The sequence below is a fragment of the Limanda limanda genome, chromosome 1 (assembly GCF_963576545.1).
Source record: "Limanda limanda chromosome 1, fLimLim1.1, whole genome shotgun sequence".
NCBI classification, from domain to species: Eukaryota; Metazoa; Chordata; class Actinopteri; order Pleuronectiformes; family Pleuronectidae; genus Limanda; species Limanda limanda.
In genome coordinates, this window is record NC_083636.1 from 33,423,609 (window position 1) to 33,445,203 (window position 21,595).

The 21,595-nt window shown below is 42.1% G+C and overlaps 2 protein-coding genes across 3 annotated transcripts; both read left to right on the forward strand.

Annotated features, from left to right (window-relative positions):
* The first annotated feature begins 1,667 nt into the window (after positions 1-1,667).
* Positions 1,668-5,134, forward strand: LOC133013928 (PR domain zinc finger protein 12-like). Of its 2 annotated transcripts, none has more exons than XM_061081013.1 (5): positions 1,668-1,893; positions 3,399-3,589; positions 3,704-3,859; positions 4,077-4,198; positions 4,612-5,134. In XM_061081013.1, the coding sequence occupies exons 1-5, from the start codon at positions 1,668-1,670 to the stop codon at positions 5,132-5,134; spliced, it is 1,218 nt and encodes a 405-aa protein (XP_060936996.1). The 2 variants fall into 2 exon arrangements, with proteins under 2 accessions (XP_060936996.1, XP_060937003.1); XM_061081020.1 differs by having other exon boundaries at positions 4,077-4,191; positions 4,656-5,134.
* Positions 5,135-12,071: 6,937 nt separating this feature from the next.
* Positions 12,072-19,231, forward strand: fbxw5 (F-box and WD repeat domain containing 5). Its single transcript, XM_061071292.1, has 10 exons — positions 12,072-12,129; positions 14,754-14,949; positions 15,068-15,225; positions 15,822-16,005; positions 16,325-16,473; positions 16,602-16,934; positions 17,047-17,227; positions 17,342-17,489; positions 17,891-18,103; positions 18,474-19,231. The coding sequence occupies exons 2-10, from the start codon at positions 14,763-14,765 to the stop codon at positions 18,811-18,813; spliced, it is 1,893 nt and encodes a 630-aa protein (XP_060927275.1). The 5' UTR covers positions 12,072-12,129; positions 14,754-14,762; the 3' UTR covers positions 18,814-19,231.
* Positions 19,232-21,595: the final 2,364 nt, after the last annotated feature.

Here is a 21,595-nt window from a genome sequence, read left to right on the forward strand (position 1 = left end):
GGGCCCGCTCATAAAAAGCAGCTGTTTTTCCACAGTAATCTTTTTTCGTGCCCTGTCACTCACCTTGCCTTTTCACTATCTCTGCAGCTCAGAGTTACAAAAATAATGACAATAAAAAAAAACTAAAAAAGATCAGCTATTGAATTTAGGGGCCATATCTACTTCTTCTCATTTCACTGCCACAGTCCATATTCGTCCAGAGGGATGGAGAGAAAGAGGGCGCACAACTTTCCCCATTTCTTCCTCCTCCTCCTCCTCCTCCTGCTCCTGCTCGGACAATCCTCCTTGTAGTTGGTGCGGTGAAAGGAGGAGAGAGTGCATGGATGTCAAATTGCCCTCAAAACACCATGGAAGATTGATTTGCGGCACCGTTCCAGGGCCCTGACATTACTTGGAGAGGGAGCTGAATAGGGAACCTGCGAGCCGGGGATGGAATAAAGATGTCCTCTCTGCTGGAAGAGAAGGAAAACTGCCCACTCGAGCCCCCCGGTCCATCAAGAGGAAAAAACAGTGGCTGCGGAGAAGAAAGGGGCCCCCGTATATACTCATCTAAACGTTGTCACAATACAGGGGAGGGGGGCCCCCGCGAACATCCATGAATATTAAACCGCTTATACCTCAACAAAAAGTGAACCAGCACGTCAAAGCAGCTTTGCATTTTTGTGCAGGGGAACAATGCTGCGGAGAAAAAAACACGTCGAGCTTGTTTCCATTCTTGTTGTTCCCGCGCTCGCTCCTCACACACACACACACACACACACACACACACACACACACACACACACACACGCATGCACAAATGCACAAATGCACGCACGCACAAAAATTAATATCACCACCGCATGAATAAGAAGTGCCATGAGAAAAAAATAGGCGAGCAGCTCCCAGACTCAATGACCCACTTCTGCTTGGACATCCACCCCATCAAACTTTTCCTCCTTATTATTATTGTCTTATTATTTATTATCTTTTCCCCCAACATCCCGTTTATTGTGCACATGTATAAACAGAATTACGCGCATTCACATTCCTCCTGGCCAAAGAAAAAAGCTTATTCTCGTTTTCTGATGATCTTTATTTTTATTCACAACCCTCGTAACTTTTCAAGGGGTTGATACTTTTTTTATCCTGCAGGTTTTCGATTTTTTTTTTTTTTAATATTCAGAAGTTCACTTGTGTGTGTTGTTATTTTGAACTGCTCTGATGCATTTGCAGCTTTGCGCAAAAAAAATGTTGCGTTAAATAACAACATATACTTATATAACAAATAACTTCCCCCCTCCCTCTCTCTCTCGCTTTCTCTGTGTGTGTGTGTGTGTGTGTGTGTGTGTGTGTGTGTGTGTGCAGCAGGCAGGTCCACACACTCACACACACACGGCGAGGGGTGTGTCATTAATAAGTAATTAGACAGGGGTCACTCAGCCACTTATATAAAGAGACCCTCACAGCCAGACAAGGCACTTTTACGCACAGCCTCTCCAGAGCAGGAGGACGCACTGATAAGAGCAGCTCTGTGGGTCCACTCCTCTTTTTTGGTTAAATTCAAACCCTCTTCGTCTCTTCCATCGCTCTACTTGTTGATGCACCGCTTGTTTTTCTTTATTTCTTCCTCTCTATCATTTCTTTCCCCCCCCATTTAAAAAAAAACCCATCATATTTCCTGCACCATGGGCTCCGTGCTGCCCGCCGACGCCCTGGCTCTCAAGTCTGGATTTAAGTGTCCGAGCCGTGCGCTGTCGGACGTGATCACCTCGGACATCCTGCACAGCTTCCTGTACGGCAGGTGGAGGAACGTGCTGGGCGAACACCTGGCGGAGGAGAGGCACCAGGGCACCGGCTGCAGCCCCAAGACCGCGTTCACCGCCGAGGTGCTGGCGCAGTCCTTCGCTGGAGGTATGTATAAGCTCACCTGCTGATTTAACATGGGACAGTGTCGTTTTGTTTTTAGACCTGAGTGTTGCATGTTATTGTTGTGTGTGTTTGGACGGTATTTTATTTAAATGCTGGTTTATTTGAGGTTTTTATCCAAACATAGGTGTCCAATCATGCGTATTTTGTTGCGCGTAATGGTTACAACAAGTCATATATGCTTAATAAAGCAAATACACATTAATACATATCGACTAGATATTTTATAAAGAATGCACTGATTTCAGATAATTTTCCTGTTTCACCTAAATCCATAAGGATATTTTTATTTATCTAGTTTTTTCCCAATTTGTCCCCAACGATTCCCACTCACGAAATATCGAGACATTCCACCATCCTGTCAAAGAAAGCCACTCTCCTCAGCCCGCAGCCTGTGTCCACAAACTGAATCCTCCTCTCTTGTTGCCGTTTTTCCACATTTTCCCTCATTTTTCCGCTTTTCTTTCGACCCATTTAACGCATTGACCCCCTCACAGCTCCGGGACCCGGCGCTCACAGGCTTGTTAGGCGTGTAACTGCCGCCGATTGAAAGACGCAGGGCATTAAATTCATTTGGTTAACTTTGTGCTTGACCTGGGAAAGTTTCCACTTAAACCTCGAGGGGGAGAGAAAGTTCCCTTTCTTTGAGATGTCCCGGGTTTTTTTCTCTCTCTTATCCCGCATTCATCAATCTCCGGACAGTCTCTTTTCCTCTCTTGGCAGCTATGGGGCTCCGGAGCTTTTCTCCTTTCTCTCCCCTTAAAAGATTTGCTGTTCCTCGCATAATGCACCGTGAAGGCTAAATCTAATGCTATTCATTGCATGTCAACCATTTAATCGCCTTTCCATTTTTTTGTTGCAGAAATTCCTTCGTCTTTTAAACAAGTCCTAGTCTCATTCAGCTCAAATTTATTGCTACAAAGTTCTTAAAAGGATAATGAATTTGGAATTAGCCGTTTCTTTTCCAGTAAACTTTAATGAATATCACATCTGAAGCATGACCAATTGCTGGACCCTGGGCATTAGAGGACCATTTAACCCCCATTCACAACTGCTTTTTTTTCGCAGCCTCACATGAAAAAAAAAGAAAATCTTTGATTTTGACATTAAAGAATCGCACGATCTTTTTTCTTTTTTCTTTTTCTTTTTTCCATCCTTTCTGATGCGGATGAAAATGCTTTCCAAGGGGGTTTCTGTGCGCAACAAAAACTTTCAATTCAGCCAGATAATCGAATTAAACGGAGGATAAGGTGTAGCTTAATATTTCGTGACCAAAATAAGATCCAGTCCATTTGCTGCTTTCAGGATCTCTCCGGCAAATCCTGTTTCATGAGAAGCTCTGAACACAGACGTCCCTCTCTGCTTTATCGACATTATTCTACATTTGTGTGATTTTTTTTCCTATGCACATTTAAAAAAAATGTAGGCCTTCGATGTAGTTTAATTCCTGTGTATGTTGCATGCTCACGTTTCTTCCCTTTCCTTTGCAGAGGTGCAGAAGCTGTCCAGTCTGGTGCTGCCCAGCGAGGTGATCATTGCGCAGAGCTCCATCCCCGGAGAAGGTCTGGGCATCTTCTCAAAGAACTGGATCAAGGCCGGGACAGAGATGGGTCCCTTCACTGGGAGAGTCCTGTCCCCTGAGCACGTAGACCTGCTCAAGAACAACAACCTCATGTGGGAGGTGAGCTGCGAAAAAAGACCTGACAGCCAGAAATGTGATTCATCAGATCAGATGTCTATTTTATCGTATGTTTTTTTATATTCAATTATAATTTTTTTCCACTTGTGTTGTCAGGTGTTCAATGAAGATGGCACGGTGCGTTATTTCATCGATGCCAGTCAGGAGGATCAGCGCAGCTGGATGACCTACATCAAGTGCGCCAGGAACGAGCAGGAGCAAAACCTGGAGGTGGTGCAGATCGGCAGCAGCATCTTCTACAAGGCTGTGGAGGTGAGAACAAGTTCACACCAGCAGCCCTGATACTTCACTGTGGCTGTGCATGGATTTTTTTATTTGAGGCCTGGCAAGGATTTACATGTCCTTTAGAAAAGCGCCACCTGCTGACGAGAAAGGAGAATTGCGTTTGTTCGTCATGCAATTTGAAGTTGATATGTGGCATTGTTATGAACTGAGCTTGACCCTCTTCTCCTCCTCCTCCTCCTCTCAGACCATCCCTCCAGACCAGGAGCTTCTCGTCTGGTATGGAAACACACACAACACGTTCCTGGGAATCCCTGGAGTTCCTGGAATAGATGAAGAGCACCTGAAGAAAAGCAGGAATGGTGAGAAGCTTTTACGCATCAACTCAATTTCTAAATAGTGTGTAGATCATCAGAATCAGAATCAGAATCAGAAGTATTTTATTGCCAAGTACGTTCACACATACAAGGAATTTGCTCTGGTTATTGGTGCAAACAATTAACATAGAAACATAAAAACGCAATAAATGCAACATGCATAGGAGAGCAATGAAAAATGGGAAACCAGTATATATTTACTCACTGTTTACTTCTTATTTACTCACTTTTTACCAATATTTATACAAAGTAACATTTATTTTGAGATAAACATTCCTGAATAAAAATATATAAAAAATACAAGAAGTGAAGTAAAAAGTGAAATGCTAAATGCAAAACAGTTAACAGTGTCATATTGCATAATCATATTGATTATCATCCTCTGTGCCAAAGCATCCACCTGAGACATTTAAATAACCCCCCCCCCTCCTCCTTGTTTCCTCTTCTAGATGAATCCCACTCCTGTGAGGGCCACATCTCCTGCTCTCCCACCTCCTCCTCCTCCTCCTCTTCCTCCTCATCTTCCTCCTCCTCCTCCTCCTCTGCGGGTCGCATGCGCTGCGTCATCTGCCACCGCGGCTTCAACTCCCGCAGCAACCTTCGCTCGCACATGCGCATCCACACCCTGGACAAGCCCTTCGTGTGCCGCTTCTGCAGCCGTCGCTTCAGCCAGTCGTCCACGTTGCGCAACCACGTCCGGCTGCACACGGGCGAGCGGCCCTACAAGTGTCACGTGTGCCAAAGCGCGTACTCGCAGCTGGCCGGCCTGCGCGCGCACCAGAAGAGTGCGCGTCACAAGCCGGTGGTCTCCAACGTGGACGTGCCCTCGCGCGTGTCCCCTCCCCCCCCCCCACAGATGACGGCCATGATCCACCACCACCAGCACCAGATGCCCCTGGTGCACCACATGCCCACCATGGTGCTATGATGACGTCAGCAGCAGCACCACAGAGGGACAGTCGCTCAGAACAAGGGTTGCACTTTAGATTAGAGCTGTTGGGGAATAAATTAGTTCATGTGAAAGTAAAACGTCACACAAAGACATTTCATTTGTTTTTTTTTATTCCAGCAGAAAGACGTTTTAAAGGGTTTTTATTGGGAAACTGAAAAGTACTGAAGAAACACCACTGTCCAGATTTTATTAATAATTATCAGTGTCTGATCTTATGAAAATGTGTCAAATATCAAATGAGAGATGAGATATTTTCTACTCTTTTACATCATGTTTCTGATCCTCACCAGCTCAGGTGAACAGTTGCTTCAGTCAGAGGTTTGTACAGTTTCCACCTCGTCTTCATCGATCCACACTGTAAACTCAACATTTGTCACTTTAAGCCTGTACAGACTTTTGAGAATGCTGTTATTGTAAAGTTGTATTGTATTGTATGCCCCTGTACATGTCAATGTAAATACACTTGTGCTTTTTTTCTATTCTAAATAAACGATATGACGTGATATTACACAGAGTGTGATTTTGGTTTGTGATGTCTAATCGCTGTGATATGTGCTTCTGAAAAACTGCTGCATCCAGTAATTATGAAGGAAGAGAAGGAAACATAACATCCTGATAACAGACTGATATTCATACATTTTCTGATAGTGCAGCTCAAAGTTGAGTTAATCTGATCATGTTGTCCTCTTCATTTGTTTACTTGAGAACTAAATAGAGGTTTCATTTAAGATGATATAACACATTTAAACTCTAACTTTACAAATTTCTCAAGTTGAAATCCATAAAATAAAGTTATTTTGATGCTTAAACTCTTTATATAAAACTTCTATCCACTTTATAAATTATCTGTTCTGTTGTGCACGATGGGGGTTTGAGCTGTGAAGACTTTTGTTCATAGAGAAATCTCCTATTACTGAGTCACAATTGTTAACAAACATTTTGAGAATAACTCTTGTTGTGTACGTGCGAGTGATGAGTCATAGTAATAATTCCATCAACTTTCTAAACTGTCTTTCCCATTTAACATCTCAGTGGATATAGACCCAGAATCAAATCAATACTTTCTTTTATTTGTAAAGTCCATATTCACAAATCACAATTTGCCTCATAGGGCTCAACAAACTGTACAAGGAGCAACACCCTCTGCCTTGTTACAGCAGCAAAGGGAACAGTCAGAAATAGACACCAGAAAAGTAATAATAAGTGAACATGTAATACTTGCTACTAATGCAATGAAATATAAAAACAATTTCAATATACAAATATAATATAATTGATTGTCTTGTTGTCCTTGTGACGACACTTATCTCCTCTGGTCAGGGTAGCAACCCCCCCTCCCCACACAGCTCAACGGTTAGGTGACGTCGTACCTCTGAAGTCTGTCGTCCCTTAACCGTCAGTTTTCACTTTTCACTCAGTTCTCGTCTGACTACTCTGCTGGTTGCACCTGAACTCTGTTCTCTCACCTGAACTCGTTTCTTTGGATTTGACTGAAAACAACTACGATCTATTTGAACTCTGATCTTTCAACGGAAATCGTTTCTATCACCGGAACTCGTTTCTTTGGATTTGCCTGGAGAACAACTACGATTTATTTGAACTCTGTCCTTTCACCGGAACTCTTTTCTTTGGATTTGCTTTGAAGACAACTACGATTTATTTGAATCGATATGATCCCAAAACAAAAGAAAAGCGTGGAATTAACTTCCAAGCCAACTCCTCTTGTGGGAGAGAAGAGGAAGATGTTCCGGAAGCCTAGTGACACGGAGGCTGTTGTGTTCAGTGAGACTTCCCCCTCCCCAGCTGACCGGAGGGGGGGCGAGAAGAGGCGACGCGTTCCATCCCAACCCGGGGTCTTTCTCCACGCTGCCTCCTACGAGGACCAGCCGCAGGTGGACATCACCTTTGGCTTTCCATCCGTCCAGAGGACCGAGGAGACAGAGGAGGAGGCTCCAGCGGCCTCTGAAGAAGCTGTGAGGAAGGAGCAGGTCCGACCTGAGGAGTCCGTCAGCTGTGTCACTGAAAACTTTCAAGCTTTCATGACGGCTCTGAGTCAGGAGGAGCTGGACGCTGAGGAGAGCCTGCAGGAAGCGGTGGAGCTGGTGTTCGAGAGGGCCGTGCAGAGAGCAGACTCTGCTGCAGTCTCCGCTGAGCTGTGCCAGCGCCTCTCAACAGTAAGTGATGCATCTGGGACTGGAAGCTACTTTCATCCTGTTTCTTACTTAGTTGAGAAGTTTATCTTTTTTTGCAGGTTGTAACATTAATTTAACAATTTGATAACCGAGCTATGCAAACCCCTTCTAATGCACACCATGGGTCATATCTTTGAGAGAATGTATTTGATCATTTAATATTCCAGGTATTCATTAAATATCCTGTTTTTGATTGCCAGAAATATTGATCTTTATTTTTCAAGAAATAAATTGATTTCAGAGCTATAGCAAAGAAACACTCATGCCATGCATTAAATAACATAGGAAATTAAAACAGGTCATTTTTGACCCATGTTGTGAATTAGAAGGGTAGCGATACAAAAAGTATTTTTTTTCAAATAGTAAGAAAGAAAACATTTAAATAAGGATTTGTGATGATCAAAAACAAGTTAATTGAGGAAAAGCTGAAATATTGAATGAATCTAAATGAATCGTCCCTTTGGTTAATCAAATGATAAGTTAATCTAGAGTTCAGGATAAAAATCCGCACACAGTGATCACTGTTCACTGCATTTGGTGTTTGCTGTATAAAGTGATTCTTTACACATAAATAATCACAATGTTTTCCTTAGTATGTGAGTTGCATTAGTGTTAATATTTCCTTATGCTTTTCTCCTCTTCAGGTGGAAGTCCAATCCCTGTCCGACCGGTCAGCCAGCGTCTCCTACAGGTCTCTGCTGGTCAAACACTGCCAGGCAGAGTTCAGGAAGAACTTTGCCAGGGAGGGCATTTTTTCAGAAGGGGGAGTCCTGCCTGGAGCCTGTCACGGACGTGAGGGTTACTGATCGGCTGAGAGAAGAGCAGAACAACGCCAGACCCTCCTGTTGCTCCATCAATACCATCAGGTTTATTGGGGAGCTTTTCAAATCAAAAGTTCTGGCTGAGAAAGCCATGCACAGCTGCATCAGGAGGCTGCTGCAGAACGGAGACGGGCCGTCTCTGGAGAGTCTCTGTGAGCTCCTCCAGCTCATCCAGCAGGACCTGGAGGAGGTCACATCCAGGGAGGTGATGGACTCCTTCTACAACCAGCTGGAGGTCATCACAGAGGAAGGGAAGAGGGCACTAAGGCTCTCCCTTTTGTTGAAGGACACAGTGGACACAAGGAAGAGAGCAGGCTCCACTCCCCACAGGGAGGCTGTTGTGTTCTGTGAGACTTCCGCCTCCTAAAAGAAGCCATGGACCCCACCGGATCGGAGGGGCGAGAAGAGGCGACGCGTTCCATCCCAGCCCGGGGTCTTTCTCCACGCTGCCTCCTACGAGTATCAGCCGCAGGTGGACATCACCTTTGGCTTTCCATCCGTCCAGAGGACCGAGAAGACAGAGGAGGAGGCTCCAGCGGCCTCTGAAGAAGCTGTGAGGAAGGAGCAGGTCCGACCTGAGGAGTCCGTCAGCTGTGTCACTGAAAACTTTCAAGCTTTCATGACGGGGCTGAGTCCCGAAGGAAATAAATGAGTTCATGTGAAAGTAAAACGTCACACAAAGACATTTCATTTGTTTTTTTTATTCCAGCAGTAAGACGTTTTAAAGGGTTTTTATTGGGAAACTGAAAAGTACTGAAGAAACACCACTGTCCAGATTTTATTAATAATTCTCAGTGTTTGATCTTATGAAAATGTGTCAAATATCAAATGACAGATGAGATATTTTCTACACTTTTACATCATGTTTCTCATCCTCACCAGCTCAGGTGAACAGTTCCTTCAGTCAGAGGTTTGTACAGTTTCCACCTCGTTTTCATCGATCCACACTGTAAACTCAACATTTGTCACTTTAAGCCTGTACAGACTTTTGAGAACGACGTTATTGTAAAGTTGTATTGTATTGTATGCCCCTGTACATGTCGATGTAAATACACTTGTGCTTTTTTTCTATTCTAAATAAACGATATGACGTGATATTACACAGAGTGTGATTTTGGTTTGTGATGTCTAATCGCTGTAATATGTGCTTCTGAAAACCTGCTGCATCCAGTAATTATGAAGGAAGAGAAGGAACATAACAAAACCTGATAACAGACTGATATTCATACATCCACTAACATTTCAATGAAAACTCATGTGGGAAATATAACTTGACATTTCCCCTTTTCTCAATAATCAATAAAAAAGCCCGGAGGACTGGAGAGTTCCTGGGACAACATTTGACAAACGTTCTATACTGAACGGTTTTAGATCGAATCTAAATGAGGATTCAAGTAAAGTAACATATTGGATCTCCTTACAGATTCAGGTGGTTGTGAGATAGTTTTCATTCAAGCTGTGAGCGTATTCAATATAAGCCTTCGGAGTGATATTTATAAAGCAACAGCATGGTGTTATTTAACTAGGAAAGACAAAATGCAGCATTATCTATATCTATCTATCTATATATATATATCTATAAATCTATCGTAGTATTTTTCTTCCACATGATGGCGCCAGATACTCAGGAAAAGTGGATCCCAGAGGAGGACCCTCTCCCTGAGAGAGTACAGTCACAGATAAAGAGATGAACTAAGAAGCCATTTGTTTAATTCACTGGATTATTACATCACATAATAGGTATAATTGGTAAACATGTGTCTTTCTCGTCGCTGCTGCTGCTGCACTTGTCAGCTCTCAGACTTTATCCGGCTTCCCAACAGGGAGTTTACAGACAAATCATCATCATAGCAACTGCAAAGCAAAACGGACACACATCATGATGCATCATTAGAAATGAGGGCTTCTCCTCAGTCCACCCTGCTTGGAGGACTCTGCCATTTTAAACTGGTGGTGGTTTCTCATCACTGGAAACTGTCCACACGTTCTGCCCTACACAACGAGAAACATAAAGACAGTTGCACCATCAAAATAACAATAATCCTTATTTCTAATTGGCATCATCTGACACGGTTGAGTGATCACCTTTACATTGTGACAGACATCCGGCTGATGGGCTGCTCCTGTTTGAGCAGCCAAAGCATGATGATATCCACCTGCACGCTATACGGCAGGCTGCAGAAAAACAGTGTAAAACAGGCAGAGATTATTATTCTATCTGTTTGTATCATCAGCCACATTGTCAGCAAGTCTCACCTGTCGAGAAAATGCAAAAGCAGGAAACATGATCTTACCACAATCAGGTTTTAACAGATTCTGTTTTACACAATAATTCACGTTGTAAAAATCTCTCAATGCATGAAGCTGCATGTTGGAACATATGTCACAGTTCACTGGTCCTTAAAACCCGTTTGCTACAAAGCTTCCCAAAACTCACTTTAATTTGGTTTCATTTCTAAAAAGTTGGAATACTTACGACGAAGTAGTAGTCACCACATCCTCTAGTTTGTCTCCCCACACGTTTGTCTTGCAGTGCAGCTCTATTGTTCCTGTGGAGTCTGTGTTGTCATGAGTGACCACCCACACAACAATGATAATGACACAGCGTTTTCCACTCACAGAGCCTCTGAGGGTCACACGACCGATGCTCCCTGTTGGAGGTATCGTGTGACTGCAGTGACACATGTGTTGTTCAATCATTTCCCCAAGTGATTACTTCATGGATACAAAAACAGGGAACACAATTATATAAAGATGTTATTTCTGACACTAAATATGATCACAACAATGTATAAATGAATGATAATGGATCTTTTAATTCAATGCAGCCTACATAGATTTAAATAAAAGTTATACGTTTTCGTTTGTGGAAGGTAAGATTTAATATTTAATAGGAGAAATTATTATGTTCTTTATTTTTTTCATTTCTTTAAATTCATAAATCTTCATAATCTGCAGCCTTCAGCAGCATGCGTCTTAAAGGTGAAATGAGTTTGTAACAAATATGTTCAGCGTTACCATCAGTATTAAGATTGGTGTATGTTTAATATTAATAAATAAAAGGAATACAATTAGAGGAAAAACACAGTAAATATGCTTTTCTCCTCAGATGTATTTTGTTAGATGTGTTTAAATCTGTTTGTGGCACATTTGAAATAAAGCATTGATGGCTGTTACCTCAATATCTTGATGGAAAGCAACATCCACTCAAGTACTTTTTTCCACTATACTTCAACACAAACACATCTATTTCACAATTTGTTTTTTATTAGTTTCTAGGCAGACAATGAACAATAAGACATATTATATTAAACAAATGCACTATTATTTATTCCACTACCTATAGCAGTATATTAAGAAGGCTAATTATCCCCATTAACATTTAGTCATATAATTTATAATATAACATAAATTTACCATCCTGCACAGTAATTACATTTATCTTTTATAATCCAAATATATTGATATAAATATAATATTTTATTCAAGGTCAATTGTAACACAGAAGATTATTTCTTAATTGTCACCCTCATCATTTATTTTTGCGTTATAAAATTACTGCATTTATCTTATTCGTACTTCTGTTTGTCTTTATATCTTACTTACTATTGGAGCTTTTGCTAAACATCTTGAACCTTGATCTGACTCAGAAAAATAATAAAAATAAAAATCCAGAGGGTTTGAACATTAAAATACATTTAACCCAGTGACGTTGTTTAATACATCTTTAACAAACACCTTGTTGTTCTTGGGATGATTTACTGATGATACACATATTTCATTAATCTCCGGATGGATTGAGTTGGTCTATCTCTTGTTGCATCGACGCTTCTGTTATCTGTTGGTAGAGTCTGGCTGGTTGGACACAACACCGGAGGATTGTTGTCATTTCTGCGCTGCTAGCTCTTAGCGCTAGCGAGCTGTTCCATTTCACCCTCTGCTTATTTCGATCCAGCAGGTGAGTCTCAGGTCGTGTCATTAACTTCGCAATGAACTAAAGTGGTTAACGAATGTCGCCATGGCGCCGAATTATCAAACCAACCGCGAGTCGGTGAAATTGAAGTCGTTGGACGGAGCGAAAAGTTGAAAACAAATCCAGGCTAACGGGCTAGTTTAACGTTAGCTTGAGAGGTGTCGGTGGCTAGCTTAGCAGTGAACCGACTGGTTTACAACAAACGCACACAAACACCCGCTGGTTATCAGGGGAGAGGATTTGGTTAATGGTTCCCAGTTCAGCACCGAGGCTCTGTAGCTTCCTCTTTCTGTGAGAACTCGATACGAGCTTTCACGCTCGGCCACTGAAATGTCCATGTTGGGTAATCTGCGCCCGGGAGGTGTGTTTCAGTGAAGATCAGAGGAAACGTGTCCACAGCCACATGAGACTCCTGCTTCTTTTTATAAAGTGGTCGCCACACGAAGCGGTGAATGCCACACGGTTGTTTGAGGTCTTAGTGGAGCTAATGCCACGCTAACACGGATCTGCTCACAACGAGGAACACGTTGTAGAGGATTTAAGTGTCGGTTACATGTCGATGGTATTTTGAGGCTGACTGTGACTCCAGGGGTGGGAACCATCAGCTGTCAGACACAGATCACACAGGACTGACCTCGGGCTCTTCATGTTTGCTCACATCCAGAGTTATTCACATTTCTGACTGATTTCATGACCTCTTCCATTTCACACCTGTTAGTCAATGTCAGTGGTGGAAACTAACGAAGTAGAAATACTTTGTTACTGTACTTAAGTAGATTTTTCACATATCTGTACTTTACTTGAGTATTTATTTACCTGACGACTTTTTACTTTTACTCGTTACATTTGAGCACAAATATCTGCACTTTCTACTTCTTACATTCTCAAACTGGCTCGTTACTTGAGCAGCGGAGGTTGGCTCTCTCTCTCTCTCATCTAGGGTTCAAAATTTGTATAATTATAGATTATATACATTATTATTAATGTTGTTGTACATTTCAACACCAGATACTTTTGATACTTAAGTACTTTTAATATGAGCTACTTTAAGACTTTTACTCAAGTCATTTTCTGACGGGTGACTTCTACTTTTACCGAAGTCACTTTCAGGTAAGATATCTGTACTTTTACTCAAGTATGGCTTTCAAGTACTTTATACACCACTGGTCAATGTTGTGGCTGGATAATAAAAACTAAATATATGAAAATAACAATTTAAATAGCAGTCAAAAATAGATAATTACTAGGATAAATGTCACATTATTATTTCTTTGAAGTTTAAAGACAGAATTTTGCTCCCGTGTGAAGGTTGTTGTGGTTTTAAAACTCTGCTTAATGAGCAGAAAATGACAAACACTCAAAACAGTAAAACATTTTGTAAATCTGAGGTTATCAATTACGTGTTATTCTTCCTCACTCTGCTTAAGCAATATATTGATAAATATCGGACTTTTGTTGTGTAGCTAGCTATTGATAAAACTCATATTGGGATAATTAGGGCCCAAGCAATGACAGGCACTGACAGGCTATTGAGATTGTAAGGATTATTATTTATTTTTTTCAGGCAAATGAATTGGCTTTTTAAGGACGTTAACATGCTCAAATTCTTACCAAAATGTGCAGAAAATTAGAAAGTGGTGAAAATTTACGTATTCTGGAGGAATTTTCAATGGGCATGGCAAAATGGCTCAACGGAGCCCCCCGAGTCCCCCAGAACGTGTGAACATTGACTTCACAAAATGTATCGATTTTGTGAAGTCGATTTCAGAAAAATGACCAGGCAAGCAAAAAAGTCTGTAGGTGCAATTTGAGTAATGCAACAGGAAGCCTGCTAATTGGCATTTAGATGCAATTTTGGCCGTATTCCACATTTTTACTGAAGTACTTGTACCAGGGATTACATCAGATCAACTTCAAATTGAGATGAGTGTCATCACAACAAGACGGAGATACAAACTAATTTAAAGATCCATTTTTCTTCACACTGTGTGTCAAAGTTTGATTATATGCCAATAAAAAACGATGGTCTGTATCGCGGACATTCATGGACCATGAATCCTTTGCTGCTGATCCGTAAACAACAACTCCACTCCTGCAGTGTCAGTGGTCATAGATTGAAGGAATCTTTATGTCTCGCAAAGGTGACGTCACTCTCTTGCTCTCAGCTCTCTCTTAAACATTGAGGCATCGCGAAGGTTTATCCTTCCCTTGTTATAATTCCACTGTGCATTGTCCTATCACCACCAAACTTCTGTCTCATGATCAGAGTCCAAGCCTGAACACCTCTAGCCAAAAAGCTAATGCTTTTTTTTTTGAAAGGTGTTCATTAAATATTATAATGTTGGAGGCTGCAGCATGTGGTGCTGTTGTGTTGCATTATACATACATCATTAAGTTTGGTGCGATTAACCGAAGACATCAACAAGTACATCATCGTAAATATTACTTATAGTTGGATAATCATATTGCTCCAATGAAGAGTAGTATAAGCTAAACCGATGCAGATCAAGATGGAATAAGATGATCTTGAAGATATTAAAGGAGAAACTGTGTGTGAAGAGGTTAAAATTGTTTTAATATAATATCAATAATGTGTGTGTGTTGTATAGGATGTTATTATGGAGCGTGGCCCAGTTCTGCCTGACAGCCTGGTGTTGGAGATCTTCCTGTGTCTGTCCCATGATGCAGTGCTGACAGCTGGTCTGACCTGCAAACAGTGGCTGGCTGTCTCAAGAGATGAGTTCTTGTGGAGGGATTTGTTCTACAGCTACTACCGCATCCCCCGCTATGTACCCCGACATCCAGGTAAATAGTAATCACCAAGAGAATTTTAAGACAAGTTATTTATTCCAAAAATACACTTTTTAATACAGATGTCCAGAGCTGGTGAAGTTTTAAAGAACTTACAATCTGTCATTTGCAGCGGCGGTGTCATGGTACAGGGAGTTCAGGCGTCTGTTTGACTGCATCCCCTGTGTGGAGGTTCAGACGCTGAGAGAGCACACCGACCAAGTCCTCCACTTGGCCTTCTCTCACAGGGGGCACCGCTTCTCATCCTGCTCCAAAGACTGCACAGTTAAGGTAGGGATTAAACTATTGAATGGATTTTTACGTTCATCCTGGATCTTATTTACGTACTTTCTGCCAATGTGACAGGTGATTGTTTTCCTTATTTGGTTACTTACTCAACTGTCGGACTTCTTTCTGGTTCAGTGATAGTTCTGCTCTACTTTTTACAACTTAGAAAAGTAAGGCACAACAGATCAATGTAAAAAATGTATTTAATTTCAATACAGTGCCACAGTGCTGCAAACATTATGACTAATAACTGTAAAGAACTCAGTGTTTCAGGTATAAAAGTTCCTTCTGATGCTTTGATACTTGATACTAAGGGAACTTTATTTTTGTTTCTCCAGCCTTAAACTCTTCTGTTTTTATTTGAGTGAAATTAACTTTCTATCATATTTGTGGTTTGAAATGTTGAAACTTGCTGGTGCTGGGCTGTATTGTGAAAGCAACTCGAGTGCCCAACTGGAGACATGCAAGGAAGGAACACTTTACCACTGTACTGTTTAGTTTTCATGTTGTTTCCTCATCGTTTTCCCGCCCTCAGCTCTCCTCTTCCTAATTATCCAATCACCTATTTCCAATCCTCTCTTCTGCCTCCTCATGAGCAGCTGTGGGACACGGAGCGACCAGATGGCAACCTCTCATTGGTTCACAGCTGCAGCATGCGGGAGTTCAACTGGGGCTACACTCAGTTCTCCCAGTTCAATGCTGACGACAGCCTGCTGCTCGTGTCGGGGGTGTACCTGGGCCCACACCACTCCTCTTCAGGGGAAATCGCAGTCATCAGTCTGGGTAAGAGTCAAAAGAGGGAATGACTCATAAGTCTCCTGAAGACAAATTAATGTCTACTTTTCATGTTAATAATATGACGGTCATTCATTATGTCTGATAACCTTTGAGAGTAGATCAAGTAATAACAGTCTCATGATATGTTTGCTTCTGGGATGAAGAGCAGAGTTTACCAGTCATCTTTCACTTTGCTTGCGGAAAACCATCTCTTAGATTGTCCAAATGTCGAGGAAGTGTAAACTATAAAGTGACTGAAATGATAATTTACATATAAGCAGCTATGATTTAATATATCTCACGTTCCTATTTTGCGCCATCGCAGAAAATTACACACTGTTGTCACGGGTGAGTAACAAGCCGTACGATGTGTTTGGCTGCTGGCTGAATGAGACCCACCTGATCTCGGGGAACTTGCACTGGATCGGCCAGATGACCTCCTGCTCTGTGCTGTGGCTCAATAAAGCTTTCCAGGTGAGGACAAATATATCTCGTATTTGTCGGCTATTTACTAGATATCAACGTAATCACTGCGAAAAAAATGTAAAATTTCCAAATCTCCTTCAAAGTCTTTCTCTCCTTCTCAAACCTTTCTGCGACAGGATGTCGAATCAGAGAATGCCAACGTGGTCAAGCGCCTTTTTAAGATCCAGAACATTAACGCAAGCACCATCCGCACAGTGCTGGTGGCCCACTGCCGTCGTCACAACAACCCGGACTTGGTGCTGGATTATGAGGCCCAGTCTCAGGCTCAGAGGCGGAAAGGGCCACAGCAGCCGCACCAGCCCCTCCTCTTTGACCTGGGAACCTCCGGCAGCGACGAAGAGGACGAGGAAGCAGCAGATGATGAGTCTCAGAGGGAGGCGAGGGCTCAAGGCTTCACCGCCGCCCGTGCCCCTCAGTCCACTCTATCAAACCTGGAGCATAAAATACAGGTGAGGTGCGTTGAAACGCTTTTCAACATTTGGTTCCATGTTGTTTAATATGATATTCTTCATTGTGCCTCTTCTTTTGTCCGTGTCTCTCTTCTTCAACATTTTTTGTCAGAGTCGTAAAAGTATCGGGCCCAGGGACCTGGCGATTGAAACCCACGTGGCTAAGATGATGGGCCGAACCCACACGAAAGCACCAGACTGCAGCCTCAAAGATCAGCTTGATTCCGGGGAAGAAGACAAAACCTACTTGCTCTTCACCACCGGCAGCCTTACGTACTCCCCTCACCAAATAGGTATTGTTTCCAAGCTGCGATGAAATGATGACATTAACATAATGCAACACATTTAGGAAACCCTGTGAAGGAAGAATCCGACAGACATCTCCTCATGTTGTTCTTTGTTTCCAGGTATTAAGCTGATCAAGCCCGACCAGATGACAACGTCCGGTCCTGTCCTCGGTGAAGAGCGTAGCTCGGAGGAGTTCTTTGATTCCCTGGACCATGTTATTGATATCCATGGACACATTATTGGAATGGGCCTTTCTCCAGACCACAGGTAATTAAACAAACATAATGTAATAGATATTGATTTAAAAAAAACATTTATGTACATGTGTAGCTACATAACCCACATACCTTTGTAGTTGTTAGGATTTTTCACCAACGCTCTTGTGTCAATGGGAAATACTCTTTAACAAAGTGTTTACACTACTGTGGCATTAGCAGTATAGTAGTAGTATAGTAGTAGTATAATGAATGTTCGTAACCTTCAATGAGATATTCAGTCATTCAGCCTTGTAATGTGCCATCGCATTATATTTTTGTGAACCTAAAAAGCTCAAGGATAGATTATTAGTTCATGGTAAGTATCAACAGTATACTATAGTCTGAGTCTTACTGCAGCTGATAAGAAATGTCTTTTCAATTCTACCTTTTCTCCTTCTCTTTGTTGAGCAGGTACCTTTATGTGAACAGCCGGGCTTGGCCTGCCGGATGCGTTATCTCTGACCCCATGTCGCCGCCTCCCATCGCCGAGGAGATAGACCTGCATGTCATCGATCTGAAGAACTTGAGGGAGGAGAGAAGAAGCCTGCGCGCTCACCGAGCCTTCACTCCTAACGACGAGTGCTTCTTCATCTTCCTTGATGTCAGCAGAGACTTTGTTGCCAGGTGGGACCGTGAACCTAGTGGTCATGTAGGAATAGTAGCACTTAGCAACTGACATGGTGGGAAATCTGTCACCACATTATCACTGCTCATGTCGTAGTAAAATCTTATATGGCTCTTTTTATAATAATCATATGAGTTGTCATTCCAGCTTTACATATTTATAGATCTGCTGCTTTTTTATTGACATTACCCACCTAAAGTAGCCTTGCCAATGCCAAAGCTATTATTTTGAAAGGTTCAGTCATGATGAATGTAATCCTGTGATGTGGCCCATATAATGACAGATGGAAACACATAATCTGACGGCAGTGTCGAAATCATTGAGTTGTGAAGGCTGTACTGACCCGTGCCTCCGCTCTCCTTCCTGCAGTGGAGCTGAGGACAAGCACGGCTACATCTGGGACCGTCACTACAACATCTGCCTGGCGCGCCTGGCGCACGACGACGTGGTGAACTCGGTGGCATTCAGCCCCTCCGACCAGGAGCTGCTGCTGTCCGCCAGCGATGACTCTACCATTAAGGTGTGGCGTTCGCCGCGCATGGACCGCCTAGCGCAGGCGCCCGGACGGCTGCCGAGGCCCCGCAGCCTCCTGTCGTCCTGGTTGAGCCACAAGAACTCCACTTCTACCAGCAGCGTCAATGGGAACCCACGAGTCAGGTTGGAAAACACACTGAGTGGGAGGGAGCGAGGAGAGGACAGTCAGACCTGACTCCTCTTCGGTGGGAATATATCTGCACTCCATGTATATGTACAGTGTGGTTACAGTCTGTGGTTTTGCTTGAGCTCACGGTGTTGTGAGCTACTCGGCGCTCGGCAGCTGGCAGGAGACGAGTTGAACCTCAGTGTTGGACACAAGGGTGCGCTGTTGTGCCAACAAAGGACAGAGGGTTGAATTGACATGTGGAGTTAACACCTAACTTGCACAAGACAGACATTCTGTTTCCTGAGAGACGGGTTATTTCTGTTTTATCTGTGAGGTGCGTCTGAACAGGTCAGACAGCGAACTCCTGGACCTGAGGTGTAAATGTGCTGCAGAGACGGCATCTGATGAGCAAAGTGCTGTACCAGAAAATGTTTTCAGAATTTATCCCCCTATTAATGTAGTTATATCTAATTGATGTTTTGAGTATACCCCCCCCCCCCACCCGTTTTTTGAAATATATACTTTTAAAACCAAAAGGGAAAAGATGTTTAGCTGCATGAACTGCAGTCTGCTTTGGTTTTTAACAACTTCCCTTCCTATTGTTTTATTGCCCCAGTATTGGCCGATCCCAATTCTATTCAACATAGAATTATTGAGTGACTGATTCTAAAAGAAAAAAAGCTTTTGGCGTGAAGCATGACTGTGTTACAAAACGGTTTTTTGTGTAGCCAAAATGTTTTTGGGCCGATATTATGTAGAAATGTATTTAAACACCTTCAGTTGTTAGTAGCACAAACCTACACCCAGTCATTTTGTAACGACACATAAGGAGGAATCTCAAGAATTCATGATTTCGGGACTTTTTCATTAAAAAATGTGTTGTCTTTCCTCACAATAACATGTCACAAATATTTTTCCATTTGTTTTCAAGAAGAACTTTTCACTTCATGCCCGAAAAACTCAACATAGAGTAGGAGGTACATGGACGTATGGGCAGTGCTGAGCATTTCAGCTTCAATATCATTTTAGTTGCACTGTTTTCTTATCCCTGTTTTTGAGGTCATCGGTTGAACACTACATTTTAATTTAACAAATAACCCCCGTCCTTTTAAATAGTGTGCACTTTAGAACAAGCAATGTTACATTACATATTTAAATGTGTTTTATGTTCAGGACGCACACTCTGGGAGATGATCATCATATTAACATGGCACATATTTAACTCTTACATTAACTAACGTTTTTAAAAACACTTGTGACATATTCAGTTAACACATTAAATTGGCGTTTTTTTTAAAATAGTTGTAAAACTGTTAAAAGAATGGATTGTACATTTTATTTTCAAGATAAAAGATCAATAGATGGAATTTCATGGATATTTCAACTCAAACTAATGTTGCCCGAGACGTTATATGTGTGATACATCATAACTGTGGCATAAGAACAATCAAACCTTCAAGTTCAGAAAACATCTCATGAATGACGAGCAGAGTAAACCTGTTTTTACGCGTCATTCCGGGACTCTTACTGATTCCCGGTCTTTATGAATGTCCTTTTACTTTTGTTGATCTCAGTGTATTCTGAGAAAAGCAAACAAAAACTAAAACATGATAAGTGAACAATGAGTCTTTGTGCGTCAGCTGCGGTTAAACCATCACACGATGATGATTCTTAACTCGTTAAAGGATCATGTTTGGATGGAGAGTCCCTGCTGAGCGAGGTTTTCCTTTAGCTGATAAAAAGCCCTTCAGAGTTAATTTCTGAGAAATCTCTTCATCAGATCAGTGTCGCCACCAGTTGTGCAGCCTTTTGTTTTTGACATGTGTGCAATAAGTCTTGAACCCTCTTGTTGGTCCCATTCAACCAATCTAAATTCACTTTTTCATTATCCCCACAGTTCTGATCCTGTTTACTGCCTCTACTCCCCTTAAATAAAAAGTTTCAACATGTGTCAGATTAATTTCCTTTGCTTCCCAAAACTGTGGGTTGTTGTTCGGGTTATGTCGGGGAAAGTTTGGGGCGGTGATACTTGAGAACTTTACGTCAGTTTTCTTGACAAAAGACTTTTGATCTAGGAAAGCAACCAAAGACTGAGACCTGATACAGACACATAACAATGTGGCTCTGTCACAATGAAACAATGACTCAGGATTCCTGTTTGTGCTATCAAATGGTCATAGGTTACCATAGGAACTGAGGGTGACCCTAAGGGTTCCCTACAAAACCACCGTTCATGTAGTATCATTCCTTTCTTGTAGTTTATGTGACATTTTCAACTCGCATTACTTGTAAAAGTACCCAGTTTCCAAAATGTAAACGAATACAGGCTAGATGTTCCATAATCCATGAGTACTTCGTAGTCATATGAAAGTATTACGACTACTCAGTAGTTAATTATTGCAATAGTACTGAACTGACAGCTGCAGCTGGAGAGAGAACATTTCAAACTTCGGCAACTTACAGCCGATTGGCTACAGGAGAGAAGGTTGTGATTGGATGAAAAGCAGGAAATGTGCATGTGACTTAAAAGGCAAGTTCCTGACTGAACTGTTGTTCAGCTTCATTCATCAATTATGAAGGGACTTACAGAGAGACAAATGAAAATGGGTAAATTAGAATGAAATGACATTTATTGTGAACAGGGGAAAACCCGATTTTCCCACTCAGCTTTCATGTTGATGCATCAGCTCCACACCAGTAATGTTTCGTACAGCGTCTCGTCAGTTGTGATGGTATCACTGAACTATCTGTTCACGCACTGGCACACATAACCAGGTGGAAAACAACCACACCAGTCAGGCTGGGGTGTCGGAACAAAAGCACACGTATCCCGATCTTGTCTGGGGTG